The 27,878-nt window shown below is 38.2% G+C and overlaps 2 protein-coding genes and 1 non-coding gene across 3 annotated transcripts; 1 reads left to right on the top strand and 2 right to left on the bottom strand.

Moving 5' to 3' along the window:
- Positions 1 to 1,722: 1,722 nt before the first annotated feature.
- LOC149046290 (uncharacterized) lies at positions 1,723 to 3,964 on the bottom strand. Its single transcript, XM_089207022.1, has one exon. The coding sequence runs from the start codon at positions 3,137 to 3,139 to the stop codon at positions 2,090 to 2,092; it is 1,050 nt and encodes a 349-aa protein (XP_089063148.1). The 5' UTR covers positions 3,140 to 3,964; the 3' UTR covers positions 1,723 to 2,089.
- An 841-nt stretch (positions 3,965 to 4,805) lies between these two features.
- Positions 4,806 to 27,878, bottom strand: LOC149046288 (DDB1- and CUL4-associated factor 1-like). Its single transcript, XM_089206050.1, has 31 exons — positions 27,812 to 27,878; positions 27,159 to 27,235; positions 25,948 to 26,138; positions 25,036 to 25,105; positions 24,347 to 24,414; positions 23,500 to 23,761; positions 22,353 to 22,579; positions 21,392 to 21,598; positions 19,631 to 19,720; positions 18,531 to 18,610; positions 18,135 to 18,275; positions 17,835 to 17,937; positions 17,030 to 17,294; positions 16,319 to 16,461; positions 15,623 to 15,704; positions 15,021 to 15,115; positions 13,825 to 13,938; positions 13,415 to 13,557; positions 12,457 to 12,532; positions 12,212 to 12,273; positions 11,679 to 11,745; positions 10,474 to 10,545; positions 10,178 to 10,237; positions 9,655 to 9,737; positions 9,058 to 9,142; positions 8,230 to 8,463; positions 7,664 to 7,757; positions 7,029 to 7,133; positions 6,822 to 6,895; positions 5,502 to 5,582; positions 4,806 to 5,214 (listed from the first exon to the last, which is right to left on the bottom strand). Exons 3-31 carry the CDS (start codon positions 26,071 to 26,073, stop codon positions 5,056 to 5,058), a joined length of 3,468 nt encoding a protein of 1,155 aa, XP_089062176.1. The 5' UTR covers positions 26,074 to 26,138; positions 27,159 to 27,235; positions 27,812 to 27,878; the 3' UTR covers positions 4,806 to 5,055.
- On the top strand, positions 24,134 to 24,206 carry Trnan-guu (transfer RNA asparagine (anticodon GUU)). The gene has a single exon. It is a non-coding gene; the product is annotated as a tRNA-Asn (tRNA).

Raw genomic sequence — 27,878 nt, 5'->3', positions numbered from 1 at the left:
AGACGTGGAGTGTCCTTTAAATTAAAGTGAAGTAAAACCACGATCGTCGATAAAAGATCAGTAAGGACTCTGACGTCGATCTACACAATTTTGGTTCATGTCGTTTATTTCGGTATTTGTCTATTTGGCTGTTGAGGATACGTTGTAGGAAGTATTTATCGTTTAGATAGGGTTTTGAAATTTTTTGACACGAAATTAAATTTAAGTAGGTTTTTATTTGAACCTCCCGAAAATCTGACATATTTCGACCCACTCAAAATGAATATAAAGAGCCCAAAAGTAATCACTAAAACGTAACTTCGCTCATCCTTCTCCATTCACCTCCACGGGATTTGCGCCAAAAAAAGTTGAGACTGTTGCAGGAATAAATTAATCAAAACCATCTTTTTGCATCATTTTATCTCAGTATTAAAGTATACACTAAAACAAATAGTCATTTAAGTGCGGTGGCAAGAGGTGGGTGTTTACATCTCCGCTTCGCAGCTTGGTAAATATCCACCTCTAGTTAAATCTACCTCGGTGAAGAGTTAAGAAATAATAAACATTTGATAAATTTCCAGTGTAGCGATTAGCATCGCAACTTATCGTGATAATGGAAACATTTCAGAAAAGACAACATCGGAAAATGAATCATTTTTCTATCCATATCTTGTAAAATTAATGTCAATAAAGGAAATATAAATAAATTTGAAAGGTCTTGGCTGACCACCAAACACCAGCACACGCACAACAATAACTAAAGTGTGTCAATAATCATATATTATTACCCTTGGTGTTATCAAAACAAGCAGGCTGACATATCTGTCAACCAAAAACGGTCTATTTATGCGGCTAAGAATAAAGTATTTGAAAGCCTGATGACCCAATTTGCCAGTCTCTAGCTAAATACTATAACAGGTACTGATAAGTAAACACGTAATACCTCTTGGAAACCGTCAGGAGACGGATTGTGCCTTTCTGTGTGAGCGTAACCGGTTTTAATGACTAAGCTATTGGGTCATTCATCACGCCCTTAAAACCAAGACTATTGCCAAAATGGCCTACAGTATATTCTAGAGCTCGTGTGAATGATTTATTCGTGATACATCATTACACATTCCACGCTTTGTTTTTGGAAGCAGATGTGAACTGTTTGTGGAAAAAAAAAATTTTGTTGAACATAGATAAGGGCTGAGACGCGCGCTTGTGTTTTCATCATAAAGTTAAAGTTCAAGAGAACTTAAAGTTTGGCTAAATCTCGTTTTTTAATATTCTCGAATTTACTAATACCAAAATATAAGCCATTTAATTACCAATCAGCCATTTTTGTGGCTTCCTCAATTTGTGAGATGTTTAATTTAGTCTTATTTGATATTCAAGCATGACGCATTTTAAAATGGAGGTTAGACATATTCATCTTGAGGTTTTTCCTCCTGATTGTGGGGAAAAGTCAGCTGAAAGAGGCCAAAAATGCAAAAGAAAGAAGTGGTTCACTGTGACTGTATGTATAGAGAAGTCAGCAATAACTGAGGCGGCGAAAAAGGAAAAGAAAATAACAACCTTACTTGTTTAAAAGAGCCGCCGGCAATAGGACAAAAGGGGCCGCACAAATGTACGGGGTAAACTCTTTTAAGGTTTTATTCGACAAAGTTGCTTCGCACTTCGCTGAAAACGGTTTGTTTAGTCAATATGCGAGTTATTAGATTTACGCATGAGAGAACAGGGCATATCGAGCAAAGACAAGTCCACAATTAACGTTTATTTATTAATTTTGTTTATGCATCGGCGATCTTTAAATAAATATTTGAAACCCGTTCAAAATAGATAAAGAATCAATTCTCAAACAATATCTCATTGTATTTCATGGCAAAAAAAAGAGACTAATTGATGTTATGTCTTCCTCTTCTTCTTATTCTCCTTCCTGTAAAGATAACATGGAAAAGAAAAAGAAATTTGTATTCCTCCTCATATTGCAATAGAGTTTTCGACTCTGTAAGTGCAATTGCTTGTCAGCATTCAACGATTCCTTATTGATTAATATAAAAATTCGCAAGAAATTAATTCTTTAAGGACACGGAAGTTTTTCCAAATAAGTACAGGCGACCTCGAATCACGAACAACAACAAAACGCCCTGGCTGTGTCCTTTACTGCCTTTCTCACTTCTGTGATTTTCCAACAGTAAAGAAAGGGATTCAGAGATGAGTTCAGATAAACTAAAGTTTTCGTAAAGAGCCACAGAGCATGAATTGCTGATCCACTAAGTACTGTATGTCTCAATATCGACACAATTATGAAAGGGGTGTAGCATGCCACTAAAGCCAACTGCACCCAAAATATGCTGGAAACTGTTTTCTGATATTGTTTGATGTTTAGTTGAACTCTTTCGTTTAATCTTTGTTTTGATGAACCTTTTGCTGTCCATGCACGTACTCTTCCCCTTCCTGTACCGTTTACTCCTGCTCCTTCTTCTGTGGCTGTTCTTGTCCCCGTTATTGCGCCTGCTTCATCTTTTCCTGCTTCTATATCTTCTCCTGCATTTGACCGTCCTTCGCCAGGGTTGTCTTCTACTTCAGCCTGGTACCGCTGTAATCTCAGGTGGATCTTTACGTAGCAAAACACGGAAGTAACCAGAGATACCACAACGGCCACAAAAGCAACAATCTCTGAAACCGTTTGACTCCAGACACGAACCAATCCGCATAAAACAGCAATTATCCAGCATAAAAGTATAACAGCTTGAGTTCGCTTTAGTTTCACAACTTGTCTGTATCTCAGCCTCAATAACAGAACAAGAAGTCTGTCAACACTGATGGCTGTTGATATCAGTACAGTCACTCCAAACAAAACATAGTTGGATATACAAACAACCTCTTCGACGTAATACACAATATCTATGTCGGTGTTACCAAGATCAATGTAAAGAAATAAAACAGACACGAACAGAGGTTGTGAAAAAAGACCCACACAAAGATCGGTAACGGCTAGACATTCAAACAAGACCTTTGCAGCGGGATGCAAAGAGGACACTTTATAAAATGTTAATAGAAGCAGAGCATTACCAAGAGATGAAATGAAGGAGAGGACAATGTTGAAAGCGAGGAGAAATGCTACTACTCCAATTGGTAATTGTGAAGATAACCGGCTAGTGAGGGTCGCCATTGGCGCTCACGTTCAGACTTGTGGCTCTGTCTTTCCCTCTTTTGGCAGCAAATGAACGTTTATTGGGCGATCCTTATTCGATATGAGTATTATTGCTTTGTTGAGAATTTTAACAGTTTCTATTGGATAAAAAATTCCTCCTGCGCCTGATTTTCCGATGACAAATGTCACAGCTATAATTAGACTTGTTTTTAACTCTTTCGTGTTTTTTTCATATTCTTTGAATTTTCATTATGTTTAGTAAGCAGGTGCCACATTTATTTAACATATTAAATGACGTAGAATCTGTGAATTATTTTTCGCCAATACTTTGTAGAGCTTTCTCAACAAGTCAGCTTTTCTTTTCAGTTCCAGACCCTTGTGTGTCTTTGCCCTTCTTAGCTATGCTCATTTTGTTAAGGTAACATATTTGTGGTTCTTTTATGATAAGCAAGTGCTTTTTAGATGAAAAAATTTGCATAATATACTGATGTTAAGGAACATCGTGGTCAGTTCTCATAAATAAAGACATCACTGGGCTACAAACAACAACAAAACGCTCTGATTGTCTTCTTTACTGCAATTCTCACTTCTCTGAAAAATTAATTATTTTGCCACGAGTGTGTTCCCTAAATTCAGAACTCATTAGCCAGAGCCAATTTGCCGGCACGTCAGGATATGTTAGGGAGTAGAGGTACTCTTTAACTTGGCGAAAAACATAAGCGCAAGGCTAAAAAATATTCGTGAAAATCTTAGCTCGATATTACTTTTTCCTCTGAATGAATTCGATTAGGGTTTAGGGTTAAAAGAGAAAACACAACTTTAAAATTAATTAAATTTGCTTTGAAACGAGTAGGCTGTGGTGTGCAGAAAAAGTGTTACCACCGCAAATAGCCAGCTGAAAAGAAACAATTACCTCCATCCTTCTTTTGAAGTAAAAATGAAGAAATAAGCCACACGAAATATTGGAAAATCACCATAGGAAAAGAAAAGAAAATGATATTGACCGAAAACCCTTCAAGCCTGTTTTTCTTGAATATAGAAAACCACCCTTCCGCCGTTGAAAGTCTTACATGGCTTGAGAGACTTAAACATCACCACCTGCTCATTTCGGAAACTATATTCTTTGGATGTTCAGTGTGGTGTTCAAGAGGAGAGTTCTCAACGCCTTTAGCAATGAAAGAGTGGTAACTGCTATAAAATAACACGGAGAACCTCACAGAAAATACAAACCAAACAAGAATTGATCAATTTCGTTGCTTCACGGGCGGATATGATCGAAGTCTTATTATGTTTGTTTCGTCATGGATCTTATAATTTCCATTGCAGCCATTGTGGGAAATGGTCTCATTCTTTTCCCTCTCTGCAAGATTTCTTCCTTTCATCAACCATCAAAATGTTTGTTCAGTAATCTTGCATGCACTGATATCACTGTTGGACTCAGTTTCCAGCCGTTTCATCTCCCTTACATAATTTCCCAAGAACACTCTGCAATTTGTTACCATGGCTCGCTCATCAACCGAACCTTGGGGGTCATTTTCTGTGGCGTCTCTGTCCTCACACTGACTGCAATAAGTACAGACAGACTTTTAGCGGTTTCACCAAGGTTAAGATATCGACAAGTGGTAACTCTGTGGCGAGTAGTCCTTTGCTGGCTTGTTTGCATTACAAGAGGAATAACGAACCATTCTATCCTTCCTATTTATTTGATAATCAGTAACATGGGTGTAATTTTTTCGATGATGACTTCTACTTTCTGCTACATAGCATTTTACATAAAAAAACTCCGCCGTCAAGAAGCTCAACTCCAAGCTTAAACAATCATTCCCAAATTGTGTGATACAAGTACATTTTTCAAAGATAAAAACATAGCAGAATGACGTGCTCATTGTTGAGTTGAATTAACAACTGAAAGATGGAAACTTAAAAGCCGCGCTTCAAAAAATTGCAATATCACTGTCATCATCTGAATCATCATCGCCAGATATCGTGATTTCAATTTCGTCGTCATCATCATCATCGTCATCGTCATCATCATCATTTTCATCATCATCGTCATCGACATCGTCATCTTCCTCGCCACCTTCGTCGGATTCCTAAGAGAAAAAAGGCATGGAGTCGTTATTTTATTGACCTACATCAAACACGTGTTGCACTAAGTGACGTGTTTTTGAAGTATGTTCCAAAAGTAATTTAAAGTTCATCTCTGCTTTAGTGCCAGGGGGCGCTATAGTCCACAACCTAACAAAGTGCAGGATTTTGTATGCAAATAAGGCACGAACCAATCAAATAACCGAATCCACATCCAAGATGGCGGTTTCACTTCTCTTTGATTGGTCCGTTCCTACGAATATTGATGTGAAAGTCCTTAAGATTCTCATACCTGCTCGTCCTCGTCATCAGCCCTACGCAGCCGCCCGACTTCGTACACCCGGCAAACGCTCTCGTCGGTGCTGGCCTGATTCTAAAATAGAACGTTACCGAATTTATGATATGAAATAATTCACGTGAACTGTTATGACATGATGACAAGATCTTTACGATGATGGTTTGCAACTTATGCAATCATGAAATGACAAGTAAAGCCAGCCAGATGGTTCGCATTGCCAAAGTTTCTCCCAGTTGTCGTGGCATGAGGTAGCTGGGATAACTGCTACCTCCTGAGCTTGCAGTGCAGGCGTTATATTAGGGCGAGTTAACGTTAAGAAGTTCGCGATCGATTATTTCACCGGCCATGTTTGACTTAGAGTTTGAGTGGAAAGTGGGAGGAGGGGGCATTGAAAGGCGAAAAGACGCTTGCTCGAAGAGGCTGTTAAAAAGCGAAACACCCCATAACTAATTGTGCCTCACCGCATTTTCGGAATTGAGCAAGTAACCGTAACCACAAGAAAAAGAAAAAAGAAGAAAAAAAAAAAGCGTAGAGCGGATGAGTGAAACTGTGAGGCAGTTTTTTTTCAGCGCAGAGACAAATGGCTTCGACGTAACCTTTTCCGAGGACACAGATGTGAGCTGATATTCGCTGCATTCTATGTTCTTTGAGTGTAGCTTCCGTTAATCCCTTTGACGATGTTTCTTCCATTTGATCGTAAACGGTACTTTGAAGCAGACACACTTCTGCACTCGAAGGTTTGTTTTATAATTAATTTTAAAGCTAACCAGCATCTGAAATAGAAAGCTTTTCCTAAAAAAACCAGTGGGTAACACTGCCAGCAGATCTTTTCCAGTGACCAGTGTGGAAATTAAGACTTTTTGCTACCCTCGTAATGCGCGAGACACTCCATGTTCTGATGAACACTTGAGAGATTCCCTCAATCTATCTACAGCCGCTTCCTGCTCTAAAAAATTCGGTTATTCTAGGCAGCTTCCTCGTGAATGAAATCGGAATTGTCAACTACGCCTTCGAAAGAGTTCACCCTCTTGTTTTTCCCGCAAGATAATCATGAAGCAGTTTGGCTAGTGATTGACAAGTAGAGCTAAACCGCACCAATCGGCTCAGGTCTTACGATCAAGATAAATTGAATTTAATGTTTCATAGAAATCACAAGAATCCTCTTACCTCTGAAGAAGTGTCGGAGAAGAGGGAGAAAAAAAGAGAAGAGAGGAAGTTAAGCAGGAGCGGGAGAGGAAGAGGATGGGAATGAAAGAAGAAGGATGGAAGGGAGGAAAACAAAACAAGGCAGAGGTTTCCGATTTTTAAGCTTACCTCAATAACGGCTACAAAGCTGTCAGTTATATCGGTACACAAATCAAATATTGTCTTCTTAACGTCGATTGTAGCTGTTTGAAAGCAATTGAAATTTCCAACATCATTTTCTCACTCATTTCGTAAACGTCAAGATATTTCAAATTAACTGATAAGGAGCGCCAAACAAAATTTCTATTAAAATTTGTAGCAAGCCATCCTGCTCACCTATTGGTTGATAATCTGTTGCGTCAAAGGTCCTGAACGAGGTCTCGTACGGTCCAAGGAGCCTGGAAGCTAGCGGTATTTCCAAAGGATCCGAAAGATGTTTTACTATAAAATACGAAAGAACAAATACCGCTCCCTTCAGTCCAGAATTCATTTTTTTTTTTCATTTTTTGAGATATCAGAGGCTCTGTGGGACTTTTCCCTGAGGGCCCAGTTATGTAAAGGGCGGATAACGTTATCCGACGGATAGCGTTTTATCTAATGGATAGCGCTATCCAACCTTCGAAAGACTGGAGCCGGAAGTTTTAGTGTTATGAGTGGAATAAAAGAGCTAGAGCTCTTTCACTTTTCCAAACACCGCAAAAGTTGCTAAATAATTGATGAAAAGTTGAAAAATTTCCTTACGCAATTTTGGATGTCTATAAACTGCTAAAAACCTATGGAACCATAATCCCGGGTGAGTATTCTGTGCTCTCAATTTGAATTTGAATATCGAGATGACATATAGATCGCAACTAAAAGCTCACGACTTGGACGCACTAAAACCTCAATGTCGGGTCTGGTTTCCATCGTGAAAAATTAATAAAGTATTAACAAATTTGAGAAGTGCGTAAACAAGTAAACATGAAAATTACCCCCATACATGACGTCACCACTGTTATTAAAGATCACGTGACATTGATCTAGTGAAGGACATGTGTCCAGTAAATGGAAAGAGCGAAGATCCCACTGTTTTCAGCGTCAAAGATTATTGGCAAAGCAAAAGGCACACGGTTTATTTGAATTGAGTTGCTTTGGACATTCTAAGGGGTTAGTGTCACAAGAAACAGTAGTGCTTCGTCAGTTGTGAGGGCGGGGAAGTAAGATAGTTTGGTTTTATCGACTAGGTTGATGATGTAAATTGGCCAGCAAATCACCAAGGATATTCAGACATAAGTTTATACTCCGTGGATCAGTCAGGTGACTGTGTATTGCTTCACGAAAACGCTCAAGATGAGGAAACAATAAACTTTTCTTATGAAATAATAGTCCTTGATATCTATCTCTCTCCCAATTCACTGTCAAAGTAAGAAGAAGGAGGTAGAGCGATTTTTCGAGATCCGTGAAAGGCCGACATTGTGTTCCCTTATTTTCGTGAATCTGGACTCACTGCTTTACAGTACAGCATTGGCTCGTTCTTTAAAAACGAAAAAAAGGATACAATCTCTGAATTGATGATAATCTCCAGCCCGGAGGGATGAAAAACGCCGCTGACAAAGTTGTTAAACTTGTCAAACTTGTGTATAACCCGTTTGCCTTTGACATCCCATAATACACCGTCGTTCAGTACCAGGTCGTCCGTGGGATTAAAGGAGGCGAGGTTCTTTGAGTAGTTGTTAGTGTTGTTGGAATCGTGCAGAGTTAGTACCCGCTGACCTGTCGCAGTGTCGTAAATCTGATGGTTGAATATAATCTAGTGAATAATATCATCACACTCTAACTGCATTCTAATGCTCGTTGTTATCGAGAAAGAAAAAGGGGGTTTTGGCACAGAAGTACCACAAGCAATAAACGACAAAAAAAGAAAAAAAAAACCTGAATTAAATACAAAATAAATAAATCTCGAGTTCGGCGCCTTAAAGTTTGAGTAATGTTTCAAAAGACGCATTTCAACTGAGTGACGTGAAAGAAAAACTTATTTGAAAGAAAAGTTATCTGTGAAGCATATCAAAATAACAAATCAAAAAATTACACAGCCAAGAGGCCTCTGAACAAGTAAACTGAGGCGCAGAAAGCTGATCTCGGTCATGAAGTCTGGGCAAAAAATTCCTCTTGAAAGTCCGTGTATTCGAGACAAAAAACGATCTCGCACAAACTTGGGCGAAATTAGCGATTCTATCATCCTTGCTGTCCCGTGTTCACGCACTAGCAATTTGGCTGATCTATTTTTCCTTTCGTAAATGTCCTAAATGAACAGCGACAATTTGTCAAACTGAGGCTACTCGCGATGTATTTGGAATTGAAAATGCATCACATGTCTTGAACTCACATGCGCAGTAGCGTCGTGTGTGCCAATAATTCTGTCTTCTGATAAATTACTAAACTTTACCCAAGTGTCCTCGCTAAATGGATGTCTGAGCCAAAGAGAAACAAATAAAATTATAAAGTAAATAGCACTTTTTATCAAATTGAGAGATAAATGTAACGACGAAACATTACAGTTCGCCTACTGTCACCGTGTCATTAACACCAATCCGATTACAGGATACGAGCCATGATATACACCTAAATTATTTCCCATTTTGCTTGTTTTATCTTGAGCGTTGATTGCCGCAGGTGAATTAAGTTAGAGTCATTGCTCGTCTCCTGTAATTTATGAAATTAGTTTGTCTAAGTGTCTTTTGTAAAAGTTGTAGCTCTGAAAGAACAATGTAAAACTTTTTTTTTGTATTTCAGCGATCCTCAAGTCAATAAAAATTAATGGTAAAACATAGTAAAGTATGTGTCTGTTTTATGTTTCTGCGACAAACATTGTAGTTTGTTAAAGGTGAGATACAAATAAACCAAGCAGAGACACAAACAAGGACGTGCCTATCAGATGCACTAGTGGTACCAATCAAACAGGTTTTCAAGTTCAAAGACTTACTTCATTTCGAAAACATCTCCAAATGACCAAAGAGCACAGGGAGGCAAAGCAGACGAAGATGACGTCAATAAAAGTTCGCGGTCCTAAAAATTGAAGAATGAAGTACAGAAAGACAATTTCAGTGATAAATGAATTCGTGAACACAACCTGAAAGGGTCACATAAGCCTTAGAAAGGTTCATAACGTTGCGAAACGCGCTGCAAAACTGATGAATAAAGAGGGTTGATTGGTTTCAGCGAAAGATATGGAAACTAAACAGTTAACAAGAAGACTGGATTTGACCGAACGTTAAGTAATTTAAAAGCAATAGAGGAGCTGCCTTGTTTGTGTGGATGTGGAACGAAATCGAACATCGAACATAACTTGTTACCATTTGACTGTTGTTGGGTTGGAGAGGGGAGGTGTGGGTGCGCCCCCCCCCCAAAAACGTGAAAAACATTAATGAAACTTTCGACCTGTTCGAAGTAGAAAGAAAGGTATTTTTAACTATACGAGGAGGGAAACTTCCATGTTGTACTCTTACTTTTGAACTTTGGCACATGGAAATTGCTCTGTCTGCGCTACAGAGATAAGTCGCCTCTTCCTGCAAAAGATCATTTTTTAAAAATAAATACGTAAAATAAAAATGAACATGAATAATCATGCACTGAACGGTTTAAATCCAAAAAAGAACAAAAAAAAAAAAAAAAAAGAAAGAATAGGTATGACACAATTGACAACTTAACTTGTCACAATCAACGACTAATTCAAACACATATAGCTATTTCAAAAGAGTTGGCGTTTGACTTGAAATCAAAAGGTGTAAATTGAGTTTTGTACCTGTCCAGTCATTAAGTTGTATTCCTTCAACTCGCCTATTTGTGTTCCAAGTAAAACAGACTTGCCATCGGGCTGAGGAGAAAAAGTAAAAACTTAGGTACTACGTTTACATGACCTCATAAAAGCCACTGCTTTTTTTTAAAACTATAGTAAGGATAATTCTTACGGGTAGAAAAAAAAAAAAAGGAAACACAAAATCATAATTTCCAGTTTACTACGAATCAGCCAAATGTAAACGACACCAAGAAGAGGTTCAAACCGTTTGACTTCTAAGAGTGACCAGCGTCTAATTTCTCTTTACAATATCACTCCTTGAATCAAACATTAGGATCACGTGAATAACAGTGACCAGCGTCTAATTTCTCTCTACAATATCACTCCTTGAATCAAACATTAGGATCACGTGAATAACAGTGACCAGCGTCTAATTTCTCTCTACAATATCACTCCTTGAATCAAACATTAGGATCACGTGAATAACAGTGACCAGCGTCTAATTTCTCTTTACAATATCACTCCTTGAATCAAACATTAGGATCACGTGAATAACAGTGACCAGCGTCTAATTTCTCTTTACAATATCACTCCTTGAATCAAACATTAGGATCACGAGAATAAAGAAAATGATCACCAAATAAGAAGCTCTTGATTTTTAAACAAATTCTCTTTGTCAGCACCTTAGGACTTACATAGAGAACAGTAAGGAGAATATGCATACTGATGTTAGCATGTAAAGGGTCAAGCCCTGAAGATACATTTTTGAAGAGTAAATTTGATGTCTGAAGAAGTATTACGGTTCGTTCATCGTAAAAAAAAATTTAAAAAATCGGTATTCAGTTTCAATTGGTTTTAATTTTCTTCACTTTCGGGAACCGGTCTTTATTTATCACTTGGTGAGAAGGGTAGGTAAAATTTTTGGGGATCCCACGGTTTTTAGGGGGGAGCGGAGGGGGATCAGTCGTCTCTAACAGAGCTTAGAGGAGCAACTATAGAATTGACTGCCAATGAGGTGGGATCATTACAATACTACAGAAATTTAAGGGGGGATCAGGTGTATTTTATGGTGAAACAAAAAGAATACTCCGATCCCCCGCCCCACTCCTTTGGAGGAAAATTGACAGGCCCCTTCTTAAGTTTACTTCAACTGCTTCGTGTTTGCCAAATTTAGTCAACCAGGATCTTTTCTATCCTTGGGAGAGACTTACTGCAAAACATGCACATGTAAAGAAGCTGTTTTCTTCAGTATCGCGAATGGCCCTGAGCGGTTTAAATCTAATGGAGAAAAAGACAGTTAGACACAACCGAGAACTAAACTTAACACAATCAAAGACTAATTGTGAAACTTCGTCGGTAAAATGCGTCAGAATTCTGTAGAGGAACATCATCTTGAACATTATCTTGAGCAAACTTAGCATATTCGAATCGTTTCCTTGAGTCCAAACCTATCTGCTAATAAAACTGAAAATAAAAGACTTCAAAAGGAGATCAACTAGTGTCACGTCCTTGCACGTGATAAACTTTACTTCTTTTGGTCGACGCGAAGACGATAAGCCGGCGCTTTTGAAAAACACGAAAAATCCACTCTGTTCAGAGATTATGGAAACCTCCGTGACCTGTGTTCAGAAATACCGTTTACGTGTGGACAGGGGTCTGAGAATCAGGTTACAATGATTCTGTTTAAAAAAACATTAAGAATTTCTAATAAAGCGATACGAAGTACAAATAAGGCATCTCCTACCTTCCGTACACAAACCGTCTGTTTAGTCTGGCGCCGTTAAATCCGCCATGACGCGGAATCACCTTCAGGTGGGAAAACATTTTTCAAGATTGAGTACACATAAATGTTGAGGGAGACCACTCTATAATAAGAGCTGACACGACTATCAGAACGACCTATTATGATGATGAGATAAGTGTTTCCTTTGTCCGCCACCGTGGCAAAATAGTTTTGTTTAAAGCTAAAAAAAATAGAAATATACATACTTCTCTTCGCTTTAACCTCGTCGTCATGTTCGATGGTGCGTAATATCTGTACTTTGGTTCAGGGCATTTGTGGGGTCTGACGATAGACAAATCGGAATAAGTTGATTGTTCACAGTTTTGAGTTTTCTTAGACATCTGCAATTGTGGCGTATGATTCGATAAACAGCCCTATTTTAAGTATAGATTTATAAACACTCTGGAATTTTTTAATTGAAAGAGAGGAGATGCATTATGTGCAGTTTTTCAAAAATAATTCTGCAAGATGCCACATTTATAACTCTTGTTATAAATGTTACAAACAGTTTTAAATAAACGGGCAAACACTCGGAGAAACAGTAAAAAAATAAATAAATAAATAAAAAGAAACAAATAAATAACAAACAGTAAGGGAGTGTGAAAAAAAACCAAGCAAAACAAGAGAAAGTCTATTTGTCTAGTGACCTAGAAAACCTTGTAGGCAAGAAATAATTCTTACTCACCTACCGGTCTACCAGGAGCAGCTTAGGGTTTCACAAACCTTTTCTATAAGTAGCTACCGTTAAAGAGATAGGCGGTGGTGATTACTTAGGGGTCGTATAAAATTCGTAAAAAATCTCAACGAGGTAATTTGGTATTATAAGTCGAGTTGGTCACCACTTCAGTCAACGTTAGCCCTTCGTCATCGCTCTGACGAAGGGCTAACGCTCGAAACGTTAAATTCGGAACTATAAACAGTGGCTAATTTACGTTATCAACTCAGTTTATAATACCAAATTACCTTCTTAAACTCTCCAAACAACAAAGCACCACAGTTCTTTAGAAACTTTCCACCTTTAAAATCTTAATAGGAGGCACTACGATACGATATTTAAGCGAGAGTGGAATGCGCATAAGAAACTCTTAATGAAACTACTGGTAATCCTCCAAACAAGCTGAAATACTATTTCAGATGTTTTTAGCTCTGGCATACATGACTTACCGTATTAAGGAGAATGGAGGACCAGCGGACACAGGATTGTTACACTGCGCATGCTGTTCGCGAAGATACCGCGTCACGATCATGTCCAACGTAGGAGGTGACGGTGGGCGTGCAGGGCGAGAAAGATCGGAAGGTAGAAGCCGCTGACCAAAACAAACATGCAAACAAAGAAATCGATCGACGTATCATAAACAATATTGTAACACAAAACATTAATAAAATAATAATATCGTAACAATCAACAAATTATTATCCTTTTCGATACATAAATTTACACGAGATTAAAAAAAGACTTTTTCCATGAATTTCTTTGTTCTTATGGCAGGGGTGGGATAAGCACACGCCAAAATTATGATCAGCATTCAGATACAGTTATCCTGACCGCTCAATCGTCTAAACATTGTTATTACCTTTCCTGTTGGTGTTCCAGGGTGGTTGAATCGGTACCGCGTCAGGGATGGAGTCCCGGGAGTGCTAACACCAGAGGAGGCCGTAGAAAGGCTTGAGGAGTGATTGAATCGAACCTGTGTACAGTGACATGGGACATGACGGTAAGCATACGGTTAGTCTTGTGCGAAGAGATACGATCCACATTATGAGCCTGACTGCTTGCCCGCCTGATTCACTTGATCGACCGATCGACTGACCGAACGAGCGAGCTCTAACCTACTGAACGATGTACTGGTTGATTAGCTGATGGACGGACAAGCCGACTGACTGATAAACGAACAGCCGTAGTGACAGACAGACTGACTAACAAACTGACTGACGGGCTAATTGACTGACTGACGGACAGACGCAATGACAGACAGGCTGACTAACTAACTGACTGACGGGCTTATTGACTGACTGACTGACGGACAGACGGAATGACTGACAGACTGATTGTTTGACTAATTGACTGACTGCCTCACAAAGACGGAATAACTGACAGACTGGCAAACAAACTAACTGACTGACGGGCTGATTGACTGACTGAATGACTAACAGACTGATAAAGGAGGCAAGTTTCTAAAGAAGCGCTGTGGTGCTGCTTCGGTGGGAGAGAATAACAAAGTAATTCAGTATTACCAACTGAGTTGATAACGTAAATTGGCCACCGTAAAGAGTTTAAAAGCTGACGTTTCTGGCGTTAACCCTACATCAGTCGCTATGACGAAGAGCTAACACTCGAAATGTCAGCTTTACCCTTTATGGTGGCCAATGTACGTTATCAACTCAGTTGATAATACTGAATTGACCGAAAGACTGTCTAACGGATGGGCTGATCGACTGACTGACTGGTAGATTGACAAGCTCAATCACTTACTAACGGCTGACTAACTAATGGACTGGTGGACAAAGGAATGGAATGATGAAATGAAGGACAGATGGACTGACTTAATTTGTCGATTCTTTTTCCTGTAAAAGAATTTCACAGAAGAATTTCAGAAAAAAAAGGACAAATTTGGTCATTTTCATCATAACCCGATCACGCAGACTCGTGCCATTATTAAATGACTTCAGAAAATGCGATCGCTGTTACGAGATGATTGTATTTTCCTCATGAATCAAGGAACCTTGTGATCACAGAATACACTTAACAACGACAACATGCACCACATACTTTCCTATTAGTAGGCGTGTAAAGCAGATTTGATTCAGGTTTTGGGTCAGGTAGATTGGCTTCTCTCCGTAAAACCTCTGCAGTCTCATGAAGTCCTAGTCCAAAACAACCACACCTTTGATTAACAAATGAGCCAAACACCCTCAAGACTAGAACAAATTTAATTCGAGTGTCCAAAGTAATCTGGGACGCTTCGCCTTTGCTCTGCTAAGGGCTGTAATTGATCTAGACAACTCACGCCAAAACTAAAACCAGTTGCAATTTTGTCGCCTGCGTTTTCCCGCGCTTATTGGCTCCACGTGATATTTTTCTTCGTTCTGATTGGTTGTTTTGATTGCTATACGACACTCAAAATAAGAAGCAGAGACTTAACTACAAAGAGGCTTTACAACAAAGATTATTCCTACTAAATTATAGAAATAATCCAGCTCTGCATAACTGTTGGACTGTCAGATGACTTGGGACTTTCGTTTCTAAATTTCAAGAGTGTGTTATGAAGCGGGGTGTGATCTAAAAATAGGTTTAAAGGGAAATTCTTCAGTTTGTGATTCCGCCCCTTGACCTGATTTTCTCTTAATGCTCCTCGACGCTCCAAAACAAACCTTGGGTTGTGAGGTGACTGTGAACCAGTTGTAAAAGCTCTTTTGCCGGATATGAAATATGAGTCTGTGCAACAACATCAGCCTAAGAAAGTAAAGGCTGATATTTAGTTATTGGGCTTTACAGTGTTTGAAAGTGTCCTACTTAAGAGAACATCGAAATAAGTAAGAAAACCGACCCCACAGAAGCTATTGGGTAAGAGAAGTAAAAGGACAATTCAAACTCTAAAACTGTTAAATTTACATATGATTTCTTACTGGGCTGTTCTGATAATGCTCTAGAAAGCATTAATTTCTTAATTTCCTCTTAACTTAAAAGTATTTGGATGAAAACCGATAGTGTGACTATCTTACCTAATATCAAATGTTTGCTTTTAGGAGGAGATGGCAGGGAAACTGAGGATGTCCCTCCTCCCCTCCTCCCCTCCTTCGAAAAACAGAGAAAGCCTGAAGGCAGTCTCGATGACCATCCATTTTTAAACAAGAAATACCAAGAAGTAGATTCTGATAAATTCTTCAAATAAAATCATCGATTGTTCATTATTTAAGCAAAACTTTAATAATCGAAATTAGATTTTTCCGTACGTTTGCCGTTCAAACAAAAGTTAATGAGCAGTAAACTGTCGAGTAAAGACGCTGTTGAAGGTCTCCGCCCTCCCCTGTTTGAGACGACAGCTTGTGTCAATTTCAAGTTCATACCTTGTTTATTCTAGACAGGGACGGGACTGCAGAGGACGTCGCCAGGGATTTACCAGTGACTCTTTCAAGTAGCTCGGCAGCATATTTGCAGAAAAGGGCGTGGTCAGAAGCATTATCCTCAATGATCGGCTCTCGCATCAAAACTGTCAACAAATTCAAGACAAACGACATTGAGTCAACGTAAATGAAAGAAATGAAATGATGTTTTAGAAGGTCATCATGGCTGTAAATACGTCAAGATAGCTGGATATTTGGCGAGCTCTTTTGGCGCTTTTGTGGACTAAGACGAAGAGTCTTGAACTAGACAAAAGCTCTTGGCTGATTAAGTTGTTCAATGAAGGAATTACTACATAGCAAAATTATTCTGCTTATATAAGAATCACGAATGATTTGTTTTCTTTTAAGCGCTGGAAAAGTAAGCCATCTGTGATGGTGAGTGCTCGTTTTACATTTGAAAAAGTGTTTTGACCGTCCTCTATCGATTTTTACGACTTCTTTACCGATGTTGGCTAAACATTACAAACTTTGTAAGTCTTCGCAACGCAACCTTTTATCTTGCGCGAGATGAAAGCGTGATATCCCAAGCGGATAAGAGCTCAGGTAGCCTATCAGAACACAGGACTCGCTTCATCTTGCCTACCGGCACGCCCAGCTGTATAATATACATGGTTGGACAAGTGTGAAGAAAGCACCGCGCAGTGCAATACTCACTTTGTAACTGGCCGCTGTTAAACAGCTGTAGTTTTCCAATGACTTGTCTAATCTTGTCGCTCCTCGATAAACCACATAACGCTTTACAAGCCAGAGCACGAATACAATCTGCATCAACCAATGGCGTTTTCACCATCAGTAAGGAGAGCAGAACCTTGATGCCATTACTGGCCCTGACACATCCCCACATCTTGGATAAGATGTCGTCGCTGCTTTTAAAAGCCGGCTTGGATTTCGACTGAAATTTTGCAACAGCTCCGCTAATCTGCAAACAATGAAGACAAAAGTAATCATCGCGGTGACGCCAAACACTACTCAAGCAGTTGAAAAAAAAAACTGAAAAAAATCAGGCCTGTACCATAGTTAAACGGAAAACTGGAAAAAAGGAACAACGCACTCGGCCTAGCAGCTTAAAGCCTTAAACACTAAATACTTTTAAATTCAGCAAATATTCCTAACGTTTGAGCAGCAATTCTTTCATGAACTTTAATCAGCCTAAGACTGGGAGGAGAGCAGCATTGAGGAATGGGAGGGAGGGGGTTGAGGAACCGTGGAGAGGTAAACAAAGATTATTGTGTTGACTCCGATATTGACTCAACTTTACGCGACTTTATGATTACCAAGTCAGTTACAAAATGAAGAATTTTCGCCTGCTCTACCAACAAACTACGCCTGTAACTCTGTTTCCTATTTGTTTTTGCTTGTTTGTTTGTGTTGTTGTTGTTTTTTTGTCTGTCGCGAGAAAACTTTGAGAAACTCATGCGGGAGGGAGGGAACTCAATCGAAACGCGCACAAACCACTTACCCTGACTCGAGGACCGCACACACAGTTACAAATGACGTGGAGAGCGGCTTTCTGTACCTCAGAGTCATTGAGTAAACTCCCTTCAGCGCAACGCAGCAGAAGCCTAGAAAAAAAGATTTCTTATTATGACTGAATAGAGAGTATATAAGCCTTCTGGCCTCTTGCTATCAAATTTTTTCACGGGTCATTAAAATAAAGTGACTAAGAACATTTCTACTCCTTGTGATGATCACGAAGGACTTTTAATGGGAATTTTTCGAGTCTTCACGTCTAAATTAATTCTCTTCCCGTAGATCATACCTCATTCCTTTCTGTTGTTCTCCTGACGGAAGTTGCACTTCTTCACACAGCGCCATCTGAGCCTTAGGACCGACTGTCAACACAAACAGCATCTCTAAAGCAAGGCGGGTCACGTCGGCTGCTAATCGGATGGCGTCCGCTCTTGAATGGAGCAAAGAAAAATTGTAATACCTTAACTAGACAATACTAAAAAGCTTCTTGTACCTTTTTGAAGGCAGTAGAAAATCATTACATCTAATGTTCTGCTAAATGAATTATCAAAAACTTCAATTCCTTAAGTTGAAACGATTTCCGAGAATTTCAAAGTCCAGTAACACAGTCCTACAAGCAGACCTTTCCTGATTTTCCTGGACTCGTACAAACTCTGGAGAAATGATAGCAAAACCAATGACTTACCTATTACTGGTCACTCCCCAGTCTGACGATAGGGAGATCAACTGAAGCAGCAGGGTGAAGCCTTGAAGTCTGTTCATCATCTTTAGGAGAAAAAGAAAACATGTTACATTATAGCGAACTTGAGCAGTCAGGAAGGCAACGTCGAGGAAGACGTCGACTGAAATGATGAATTTTTACTTTTGGTTAGAATTTCGCGAGTGGCTGGATGTGTTTATCGTCTCTTACGGGGCCACAACTTCAGCATAACATATGTAAGCTATGCGAGTTCCAAAATGTAAGTTTTACTAATTTGCAATCGGTGTTTCCGTTCTCAGACCACACAACGTTGGGTGATTTCACGTTTTTGTTTTGCAGAGAGCATCTACGGAGATGTACAAAGTTCTAAAACGCACGTGCTAAGCAATTAGATCTTTTGTTTGGCCGCGTCCTCGTTTCAGGCCGTTGTGGTTTGCCACAAATCCCTAATAAAAACGAGAAAACGTGTGCACTCTGCCACTGTAAAGACCTCAGACAGAAGACAGTTTACTCTAGTTATAGGTAAATTGGCAAGGTGTGTCTATGCTTATGAACACTGGTGAATAAAATGAAAAAATAAAAACAAAAACAAAACAAAACAAGAAACGAACAAACACACAAATGAATGAAATTACTTCTCCACTCTATTCCTGAGAGCGAACCGTATATGTAAACTAGGAAACTTATGAATATAATAATAGTAATAACAATTATGATGATGATGACAATAATAATAACAATGATAATAATAATAATAATAATAATAATAATAATAATAATGATAATGATAATAATAATAATAATAATGATAATAATAATAATATTAAAACCGAAGAGAATAACAACTAACAACAACAAAGCAATGGAAGTAGGTGTTATGGTGTCCATCGAGGGGTTTCATAAGCTACGAGTTTGAAGCTGGACATTGTATCATGTCCCTGTGAAAAATACTATAACACTCTACATAGGAGTTCAATGCTACTATGTGCCCTCCACTTAATAAACCAAGATACGCCTCTGCGAAATAATCAACCACGACCATGTGACGCTTTTTTTTTTCTTTTGCGTTATTTCTCAGTTATTACCTCAACAGGCTCCCAACGCAGTGTTGTTGGAGCATACTCTAACATCAACTGACAGTTCTCCATTACACTGCTGTGAGACAGGGATGCAGCCTGAAAGAGAACAGTTGCTCATCAATATCAGTTGAACAAGATGATGCTTGGCTACCAAAGACAAAACTGACGAAGGGCTAACGCTCGAAACGTCAGCTTTTTTACCCTTTACGGTGGCTAATTTACGTTTTCAACCCAGTTGTTAACACTAAATTACCTGCTATACTCTCCCACCGACGCAGCACCACAGTTTCTTTACAAACTTACCCCTTTATTCAAAAACAGTGTCTTCTGCGTAAATATTTAAGACGATTTGGAGTGTTTGTTAGGCGAGGTTCATAAACTTTCGTGGCAAAAGTAGAAAATTTACAAGGATGGGATTAAATGTTAAGCAGAATACTGCCAAAAACCTTTGCCAGGTTTAAGTTAACTTCCGACCTCTCTGAACTAAAAAGCCGAGCAGGCGTAGTCCTTTTACATAACATAACATACTGAATTTGCCCATCTAAAGATATACAAATTTTCTCGTGATCAGTAGCACAGTTCACGTGCACAAACACAGAGAAGCAAACATAAACAAAAATATCTCTCGTACTTTTCCAGCTACAATGCCGAGACTTGGCACAAATAAAAAAGACATAATACTCTACAACTTTGCGTAATATCATGGATTTTTATTGAATTCTCATTTTTTTACAAATTTAATTTTTCCAAAAATATGCATAATTTAGGGCGTCACGCGTAACATTCCCATACACAAAATTATCATTATCTTAAAATTTCTTGTGTTTCTCGCAGAAGATATCAACGGAAAAAATCACCTAAAATATCACAATAAATCAGAGATTTCAGATGTATATGTACCAATTTGAAAGACAGACTAACCTTAGAGAAAAATAGCACTTTTTGTTCAAGTGTACAAGCATCACGCTCCATGTTTCAGTCCATGAAATCAGGAGAAAGGTATTCCCCTCGGCGGCATAGAATGCCGTGATAGTAAAAAGCTTGTTACAATGGAATTCTCATCTCCTAAAGAGCCAGTCCTGAAAGTTTTGGCGACTTTGCGTATTTCAATCTTGAGAATGAAGCAAATGTTTGATTCTTAAACACTATGAAACATACCGCGTCTTTCCGTAAATAAAGGATGCAATGCCAAATGTAAGCCATTCGCAGTACCGCCGGCGTTGGACCAAACATGTTAATTTCCTGCGGTGTCATTCTCATCTCATAACGAAGCTAACTGCTCATTTTCACGAGAAAATATAACAAATTGAGGGAGCAAGAAGCGTTTTTCTAAATCCCAAACGTTTTGAAACATTTCGTGTTTCGTGAAAACAGCCGCGCGTCACTTCGAAAACTCTCGACCACTTCGACCGCCATTTCACTCGGCTACGTGCAATAGAAGGAAAAACAACAGTTTTGTAACCACCCTAGAAGCTTCTAGAAGCTTTTTGTTGTGTAACAAGCCTGGTACACTTGAAAGAGATCATGCAAATAAAAATGGGTGGGTCGCAATGCATTATGGGTAATAGAGAAATTGCTGGAAATTAACCGAAATGTCCCAAAATAAAGCAATAAGTGAAAGAACTGTAATATATTCTCTAAATAAAGAGTTTCAAGAGGTTTTTGATTCCTTTATAAATATTTTGTATTTTTCTTGCATGTTACGCTATTGTTCATATGTACTGTGCTACTGATCCGTAGAATTAGAAAGTAGGCTCGGAAATTCACCTTATACGCTGGAACTGGAACTGGTGGTGTTCCACCCTCGTTCCTTGCAATAGATCTCCTCAGCGCATCTGCCCTGATGTGAAGATGGGCATCAAAATATCTCCGTAGAGCCATGCAAGTGTGTTTTGCTGTCTGCCGGCTGCCAAACACCTCATCATCACTCAGTAGTTCTGCCTCGTCGGGACGAAGGATTGAAAGCGTACTTAGCTGCCAGACAAAGTTAAACAAAAAAAAGATTCTTTTAGAATGGTTTGCAGCCAGTAATATTCGTTGTTTTTAAGATGCAAACGCAAGTGGAATAGGACCGTAAAATAGCTTGAAAAAATTTAAACGAGACTGCGCAGTCTGGAAAATGAAAACACGGCGTGCACTAAAAATACTTGTTAATTCATAGCGGTCGGCATGTCTCTAAACTACGTTTCAAAAATAACAAACCGTGATTTATTGAAGTGGAGGTGGCTGGCTATTGGTGGATATTCACTGAGTCTCGAAGCCGCGAGGTGATTATCCACCGCCAGCCATCGGCACTGAGGTGAATATTTGTTTTAGTATATACTTTAAGAGTAAGATAATATAGCAAAAAGGGATGATTTTAACTCATTTATTCCCGCGATGATTGCAATATTTCTGTGCGCAAATCACGCGCGAGTTTCTTGGAGGTGAACAGCAACGGATATTCGGAGTTTGAGTAGCCAATCAGAATGGGCCTTCAACGTTATTGACTATTTTATTACTTAAATTATCACTATTTAAATAAGTCGTTCTTTTATTTCTTTACGTATTGCATAATTTTTCGAATGAGTGTTATAAAAAAAAATTGCTACTCCTACGAGGACGGAAAGGTCACAGAACAAATAGACCTTGTGGTGTGATCCTACCCCAGGCGATTGAACTACACGATTCACGTTTCTCTGGGGTCCAAACCATGTCGAGTAATTAATAAATAAAACTGACTAATTACCTGGTTCACAAGCTTCCGCAAACCATCATTACTGTCGAACAATTCCAGCACTGCTCGAAATGAACACGTGAGCGAGAAAAAGAGAGTTGCGTGACATCTGCCAGAGTCGTGAGAACATTCTAGAAGCCACAATGCATACTTGACCAGGTCACTCAGCACAGGGTTTGGTAGGAGGGACACCTGAAACAAGTTATTTGAAACAGTTAGGGAGGTTCCGTCGACATATTCTGTTTATTAATTTCATGATCCTCTGACCCATGTAGAAAAAAGAGCACCAAGAATTTAATCATGAAAGTTTTTTTGTAGAATTAATGGTAGTTTTGTGAGATAACTTTTTTTGAGTGATTATCTTTATGTTCCTTATCTTTTTCTTTTTCTTTCTCCTTGCTTACAATTTTATTTATCCATTTAACCAGTTTTTCTTTAATTCCTTTTTTATCTCTCTTCATGCAGCAATAGGTGCTGTTAAGTTTTTTCTACCTGTGGTTTATATGTTATACATAAATAAGCTTTTTTTTGGGGGGGGGGGGAGGGAGATTCATGAAAAATAAGCAGAGATGTGTTATTCAATTCATTGTTATTTCATGTTTAACGGAATGATACTCGTTACCTCTTTCTTTTAGAAAATTCTGGTCTGCTCATAACACACAAATCATTGGTAAGTTAAATCTGCACTAAAATGACATATGGTTACTGTTTACCAAAATTTGAGTCAGTTTGTTGTTGGAAACTCAAAATCTTTCTTTTTTTTTTTTTGGCTGGAAATTTATGCTGAAATATATGATAAGATTAAATATCAAACATTTATCAAAACTTATTTATAAAGGCAAAAGTAGACAGAAAGAACTCTACAAGATCTCAATGTGTTTTAGGTCTCACATCGTAAGTTTGCATAAAAGCTCCCAGCGTATACCTGGCAATTCACTACAGAATACCCACTGGAGCTCCTACCGGTGCCAGGGTCTTATTGAAAGCACTGCCTTGTCTGTCAAAGTGAAAACCCAAAGGCGAATAATTGAGCCTTCAAGTTACAAACAAGTCATACCACTGAGTTTGAAAAGACAGTTAAATCAACTTAAAGTTGCTAGGAGATTGAACTCACTGACAGAGGGACAATCAGAGTTACAATACTCAAAAGTGAACTAACCCTTTCCATTGTAGCTATTCACTTCTTCCACTTCTCCATTACACAAACCGGATAATTCGCCATTTTGTGGCACAGTGCATGATGGTCCTGGCTCAGCAAGATTCACTTTCTTTATCTTGTTACTCACGCTGTTCCTGTTTTCGCTCTTGTTCCTGTTTGTCTTTGCTTTCAGGATAATCCTGTTTGACAGGTCTGTCACAGCAGGCTGTGTAAGGTCTGACAAGTCCTTTAAAATGTGCAGCCGTCGCAGCATAGCGGGAACCTAAACATGTGAAATTCAACATTTAATCTTCAGCTTATAGCTTACAAGAGTTTTTCAAACAAAAAAATGCAATGACTGACAATAGACAATTCCTGAGATGTGAAAAGCCAACTTTGCACTCAGACGTTTGAAACACAAATGCTGTTAACCAGAAAGCTAAAAAAAAACCCTCAGCACCCTAAAAAAAAAAAAAAAAAACCCTCAGCACCCTAACATCAATACTCATATCCTTCATACTGTTCTCTTGCATTTCTTAAGTTGCTGACAAGGAGAATTTAGCTTCTTCAACAGCTGATCATTTCCTTTATTCTTGTAACCTTAGTGGTCACTCTTAAAAATTGCTATATCCAACATATTGACCAGCTCCCTGTTGGCTTGTTAGCTCAGCTGGTAGAGCGCTGCACCGTTATCGCAGAGGTCATGGGTTCAAATCCCATACGGGCCTGAACATTTTTTTCAGGTCTTATTTCAACTACTAGTTCAGTAGTGTTCTTGGCTGTGAGGATCTCTTATACTTATTTCTTCACCACAGTGCAACTATATGAATTTCATATATCTAAAATTATCATTGCTATACTGACTTACCAAGGTGGAGTTTTCTTCTCTGAATACTGCAGCAATATCCTGGCTCTCCATGGCAAATGCTAAAAGACCTGTTTAGAAATAATAATTATCATTTGAAGTGATACCTGATACCTGAAATTAAAAAATAAATTAAAAATGCAACTGCAGCAATACACATAAAAAACAAACAAAAAGGAATATTAGAATCCTCAATCAAACCATGACTGTCTATATCTCAACTCTTCACACCCTAACATCAGTATGCATATCCTCCATACTGTTCTCTATACATTTTCTAATGCACTGACAAGGAGAATTTGTTTAACAATCAGGAGGTTCTTCAGTTGCTTATCATTTCCTTTTTTCTTGCGATCTTAATGTTTGATTCAGGGTTGATATTGAAAGAAGAAATTAGATGCTAGTCACTCTCATGGGTTAACCTAATGTAAATAACCTTGGATCACCAAACTAAAACACCCTTCTACTTGCACCCAGTTTATAAAGGTGTAAACAAAATTGAGTAAGTTCAGAAACTCAGAAGCTGTACAGGAATTAGGTAAATCTAATTTTCCCAAGGAGAGCACTAAATGCTAAATATTTAGTCAATTCAATTTTCTTTTTTTTTTCCTTTTGTTTTTGGTATGGCGACCAAAATGTTCAAAGCCTGAAGTACTGTGAAAAGTAAAACCAGTAAACTATGCTATAAATACCTGTAGCATATGATCTCAGGGGTTCTGAGGCTTCTCTGGCCCACTTGCATAAACGATTAAGCATTGCTTCCTACATGTACATGATTGACATCAAATTCATTGATAGGAAATATGTAGAGAAAGATGTTTTTTGTCATTTCACAAGCGTGGGACAAAGAAGAAAAAGAAAAGGAAAAGAGATCTTATTTGTTGTGGCTCAGTGGTAGAGCATTGGACCCCAGAATCTGAAGGTATAAGGTTCAATTCAACATGGAGACTCAGAATTTTTTTCTTTGTCACATGCTTGTGACAAGACAAAAAACATCTTTCTCTATTTCTTTAGCAAGCTTAAACCTTAAAATCTCTCTCATTCTATTTAAGAAATATGTAGTTATGAATTAAGGAACAATGAAAGTGGATCTGAAAAGTTTGCATTTTTTTAAAGTTTTTTTGCACTAAAGTGAGGTGACTGAGAGCAACAAATAAGATCTCTTTTCCTTTTCTGTTTTTCATGATATAACTACAAGAAATTCATGTTTTTTATCTATAATTTGATGAAATAGCAATTGTATGAGTTAATTCTGAGTATTTTTTCTGGAAAGGACAAGGGGTGCCATGCCACAGAAACTGGACACATTGATCTGGATTTTTACATAGAACTCAAGCTGAAGAAAGAAAGTCACATCTTAAGATTACTAAGTTAAACCCTTTAACTCCCAGAAGTGATTAACAGATAACTTCTCCCCATAATATCCATACATTATCCAGCACAAAGGTAATGAGAATACTCAGACTTATCAGGTAGAAGTTGTCATCTTGATTTAACACCAAATTCTCGTAACTAATTCACAAGGAAATGTGTTGCAGCTAGAGCAGATAATTAACAATCAGATCTTAGGAGTTAAAGGATTAAGAATACCTTTCTAAACTTACCATATCCTGAAAAACTGCAGCACTTTCCAGCCCAGGCATGGCATTTAACAACACTCTGGCTGCAGTGCAGTTCAGATTAAACTGTTCCACAGTGCTCATGATATAGGAGTTCACTAGTTTGTCCATAAATTCATCATTTCTGAACAGTGTCTTCAAAAGATGGCCTAATGCACAGTCTGGATCAGCTCTACCTGAAATGTTCATGATAGAGAAAACAAGAGCTCATTTTATTTTGAATAATTTAATACAATCAAGACCTCTTATTGACTGAGAGCAAGATCTGCACTGTTAAAATTACAGACTAAGTTTTTTTCCCTTAGGACATACATCTGAGCCAAAAAAAAAAAAAAAGTTCTGTCACTTAAGAGTATGGACTGAGAAAATGAGGCTCATAAGATTTTTAATAATCAGGGTCCAATAAAAGGAGAAGATTCTAATTAAAGCCAAAATTTAAAATTTTTCAAGCTTTTCAGTGAAATACAACCCACTAAATTGACCAATCATTGTGCATGTACTAACTGAGAAAACATTTATAATAAAGTAATTAATTTCATTGACAGCCAGGCTATATCAGTTTGACCACATGAGGCCATCACTGTGACATGGACACTTCTCACACCAAGCCTCATCTAAGTTCTAGTGTTTTCTTGTGACTCAAGTAAGTAGATAAGTATAGTGCCTCTTTAACACAGTAAGTCCAGTGAAGATTCCACTGGGAACAAAAAGAAGAATTGACATTGAATAAGAAGCAAGAACAACACTTCTCATTCATGAAAGTTTGAATTGTTGTTGTTTGTCATGTGTTATCATTCTTTTTCATGCAGAGTGTGTCTTGGACCTGTTTCATTATTGGCAGGCCTTGGTTCTCTTCAATATACATATAATTTGTTTCTTATCGGCTTGCAGTTAATGGAAGAGGTTTACACAACAAACACTCTGACAAAGGGCTAATGCTTGAAATGTTTTGAAACTCTTTACGGTGGCCAATTAACATTATCAACTCAGTTAATAAAACCAAATTATCTTGTTAAACTCCACCACTGATGCAGCATCACAGGTTTTTCAAAGAAACTTACCCCTTTTAGGTCTGGCTATCCTTCCTAGTATCTGAGAATACCTTACACTACATTACCTAGTGTATTTGTAATAGATGTTATAATGTATAAAACACAAATAGTGTGTAATATGAAAAGGTAGCTTTGCACTTTTACCTGGATGCCAATCATCAAAAGGATCTGGATCTAGTTTATGATATGCCTCATTCTCACATTCCACAAGCTCTGCTATCCTGCATGAGTGATTTTAAAATGTAAAATACTTTTGAATCTACTTTTTGCCAAATTGTTTGTTCACTTTTTGTAGAGCCCAACATGAACAATGTTACTGATCTTACAGTTCCAGTAAGTAGTCATACACAATGAGTGTGTATCACACAATTATCACGGCCAAGGCTTGAAACTAAAAACTCCCCTCCAGAATCTAGCACACAAATCATTCGTCCATTGTCTTTCCCATTTATTTTCTACCTTTCCATGCTATGTTTTATACGTTCTGAGAGAGGAAAAGGAATTTTTTTCGGTGTGTAATGACTGCGACATGCTAACCCAACAACAGTTTTATCATTGGCAGACCACCATGAGCCTCGCTAGGTGGAAGGTATCTGTTGACATGTAAGATGAACTGGAGAAACCAGTCAATCATTGTGTAATTCATAATAATAATAATTTCAAAGCATATTAACGAATGAAACCAATTGCATTGAGGCAGCTACTTGAAAGCTTTCAGAGGTTATTACCGTCTTTTTTTTTGTTTGATTTTTTTGCAAATTTAAAAAAAGATACTACTTCTAATACACTTCACCAACCTTTGTAGAGTTTTAACGGGTGATAGATTATTCTGATCTTCCTTTCGCCAAGTATCCAAAAGGGTAC

The sequence above is a fragment of the Pocillopora damicornis genome, chromosome 5 (assembly GCF_964200805.1).
Source record: "Pocillopora damicornis chromosome 5, jaPocDami1.2, whole genome shotgun sequence".
NCBI lineage: Eukaryota > Metazoa > Cnidaria > Anthozoa > Scleractinia > Pocilloporidae > Pocillopora > Pocillopora damicornis.
The sequence above is the reverse complement of the archived record's forward strand: the minus strand, read 5'-3'. Positions and strand labels throughout refer to the sequence as shown.

Bases quoted from the DNA above. Each gene is read 5' to 3' on its own strand.
- LOC149046290 (XM_089207022.1), bottom strand. From the start codon at position 3,139: ATGGCGACCCTCACTAGCCGGTTATCTTCACAATTACCAATTGGAGTA.
- LOC149046288 (XM_089206050.1), bottom strand. From the start codon at position 26,073: ATGGACAAACTAGTGAACTCCTATATCATGAGCACTGTGGAACAGTTT. The intron at 12,533-13,414 runs GTAAGTCATGTA...GTCTATCGTCAG, and splicing joins CCTCCATTCTCCTTAATACG to ACCCCACAAATGCCCTGAAC. The intron at 10,546-11,678 runs GTAAGTCTCTCC...TTTTCTCCTCAG, and splicing joins TTACATGTGCATGTTTTGCA to CCCGATGGCAAGTCTGTTTT.